We start from the raw sequence: 3072 nt of genomic DNA on the forward strand, positions 1-3072 counted from the left end.
GTGGTGAGTGAGGTGGGAATGAGAGAGGGGTCGCTGAAAATTAGTGTTATAGCTGAGTTGCAGCGTAGCCCCGTGGCTGCCACAATATGTTTTTTATCTTGTTTATGTCTGTGTTGTTTTGTGTAATTCTGTTGAGTAATTCTTGTTTCTTTTCTTTTAATTAAATTACACAATTCATAATAATTTTAGCTGTCTGTTTGTGCCGGCTAATCTCTGAAAAGGCTGGGCCAATTTTGTGAACGCAGATGGTAAAACATAATAAGTATAATGCTTCGATCGGCAGGCAAATGCGCGAGGTCGGGCACCGCCTGCGCATCCCGATGTACGTGTTCGGGCCGGAGGCGAACATGACCGCGATCGTCGGGCTCGCGCTTGGCCACGCGCCCATCCCACCCGACCACCAGCTGGACTACGCGCCGAAACAGCTGCCGAAGCCGGAGAAGAGCGTGAGTGGCAAGAGAGAGAGAGAGAGAGAGAGAATACATTTATTCTTGCTAGTGTACGGGTGGGCGAAACGCTATGCGTCGCTACGGTTTGGCTAAAGGACTTGGGTTCGAATCCCGCCTCGTGATCATATTTGTTTCTTATGCTATGAAAATTTCTTGCATATAAAGCATTTCAATGCAACCAAACGGAAAATTTAATTTATTAAACTAGTTGAGAATATAGTATATTTAATGTTATATTAAAAAGAGCTAAATAAACTTAGTACAAAACGGATTATAATATCTCTTCTCTACATATATAAAATTCTCGTGTCGCAATGTTAGTTGCCATATTCCTCCGAAACGACTGTACCGATAGCCATGAAACTTTGTGTGCGAATCGGATGTGTCTGAGATTCGACCAGCATCTATATTTCATACCCCTAAATGATAAGAGTAAGGCAGAACAGTGTTTCCTGAGTCAGCCAGTTTTAAACTGAATTTGTAATTATTTATTATTGTACTAGCTTTTGCCCGCGGCTTCGCACGCGCTAAATTCGTAATAGTTTAAAACATTTTATTATATATAAACCATCCATTTGAATCACTCTATCTATTAAAAAAAACCCCATCAAAATCCGTTGCGTAATCATAAAGATTTAAGCATGCAAAGGGACATAGGGACAGAGAAAGCGACTTTGTTTTATACTATGTAGTGAAATAACCTTTATTTTGTCCCTCCCCACAGCCAGCGCCGCAAGTCGAGCTGCCGGAGCTGACGAACCAACTGCTCGACCTGGTCTGCTCGCAGGCGCCGACCAGGATGGACCTGGGCCAGCAGACGTCCACCTCCAGACCGCTGTTCAGCGATCGGACCAAGGCGATTGTGTGGGGCATGCAGAATAGGGCCATACAGGTGGGTTTTTAGCGGGTTTTTACCTGTTTTTTTTTTTCATTTTATCGGTAGTTTTCCCTCTAGGCGTATCTTCTTATATATAAAAATCAATTGCTGTTCGTTAGCCTCGCTAAAGCTCGAGAACGGCTGAACGGATTTATCTTATTTCGGTCTTCATATGTCCGTGGAGGTCTAAGGAAGGTTTAAAAGGTGAGAACGATAAGGAAAATATTTCGAAACAATATTCTATGGCGTTGCGAAGTTCGCCGGGACAGCTAGTAAGCAGATACAACTGAAGGTGTATGTCAATAAGAGATGGGTTTTACCGGGTATTTCTATCTTTTAACTGATGTTATCGTTTATTTTCTTTAGGCATATAAGCAGATACTAATCAAGGATTGTGTTAACTGCGAATAGGATTTACCGGTATTTACCGCGTCTTTTTAACCGTTTTTTTTTTTTTCGGGTTTTCCTATAGCATTATTTGTAGCCAAAAATCAAGAAGTATTTCTAATAGGCATGGTTTTTGAATGGGAAAACTAGTAAACAATGTTTTTTTTATGTATTCGTCGGCAATGGAGCTGGTGGGTCGCCTGATGGTAAGCGCTACCACCGCCCATGGACGTTTGGAGAGGCGTAAGGTCCATTGCGGACCTTACACCCCTACAAATTGATTGGCCGACTTGAAATTAGAGAGAGATTAAAAAAGGATTGTCGAGATCTGTGAAGGAAAGGACTAGGAAGGGTAAGGAAAAGGATATGGGCCGCTAACGTTTGTAAGTTATTTGTGTATAATGTGTATTTAATATAATATAAAACGGAAACGTTGAATTATGTTTGTATGTTTGTCCGTTACAGGGCATGCTCGACTTCGACTACATATGCCGTCGCGCGGAGCCGTCCGTGGTGGCGATAGTTTATCCATTCACGGCTGACCATAAACAGAAATACTATTTCGGCAACAAGGAAGTTTTTATACCCGGTGAGTGTGGATTTATTTTTAATTATACGAGGAAGGGTCTAGACCTGATGAATTTATTGATGGTGATGACCTATTGGAGAGGTTCTGTTTAGTTTATCTGTCAGTTAATATGACGATTAGTTTCAATTTTAAGTTTTGTAGCATTGAAATGCTTTATACATGAGAAATTTATAATCCTACTTATCCAAACGAACTTCATGATCCTACTATCCTACTTCCTACTAAACCTATCCTACTTCCTACTAATATTATAAATGCGAAAGTTTGTAATAATGTGTGTGTGTTCGTTGCTCTTTTTCGGAAAAACTACTGAACCGAGAGCAATGAAATTTGGCACGTAGACAGCTGGACAACTGGAATAACATATAGGCAATTTTTATCCCGATATTCCTACGGGATACGGACTTACGCGGGTGAAACCGTGGGGCGCAGCCAGTATTAGTTTAGATAATATCGGTGTAGTAAATGATGAATTTTGATAAGACCGCCCTCTGTAAATTTTAAATTATCTATTGTCTCCCCGTGACCACGCTCGCTGTAAAGTGTTCGAAACGTCGGGTTAATAATATAATGAATAAATCGCGTTAAAAAATCCGTTAAAAAGTTTTTTAATTTCCTTGACTATTGTCACCTATAATTGTAGTTTTTATGGTGTACATTGAAGTGTTTTTTTATTTAATTTCATTCAATTTTTTCCAGTGTTCTGCGACATGGATGTTGCGATGCGGAAACACCAGGAGGCCACGGTGCTGGTCAACTTTGCGTCTCTC

At 40.7% G+C, this 3072-nt stretch overlaps 1 protein-coding gene across 1 annotated transcript in view; it reads left to right on the plus strand.

The window, feature by feature from the left end:
• Positions 1-3072, plus strand: part of LOC119838899 (probable ATP-citrate synthase subunit 1) — a 45036-nt gene that overhangs the window by 28047 nt on the left and 13917 nt on the right. Inside the window, exons 9-11 of the mRNA XM_038365043.1 lie at positions 246-446; positions 1174-1341; positions 2179-2302. Coding sequence (XP_038220971.1) covers positions 246-446; positions 1174-1341; positions 2179-2302 — 493 coding nt within the window. The remainder of the gene's footprint in view (positions 1-245; positions 447-1173; positions 1342-2178; positions 2303-3072) is intronic.

The sequence above is a fragment of the Zerene cesonia genome, unplaced genomic scaffold (genome assembly GCF_012273895.1).
Source record: "Zerene cesonia ecotype Mississippi unplaced genomic scaffold, Zerene_cesonia_1.1 Zces_u006, whole genome shotgun sequence".
NCBI classification, from domain to species: Eukaryota; Metazoa; Arthropoda; class Insecta; order Lepidoptera; family Pieridae; genus Zerene; species Zerene cesonia.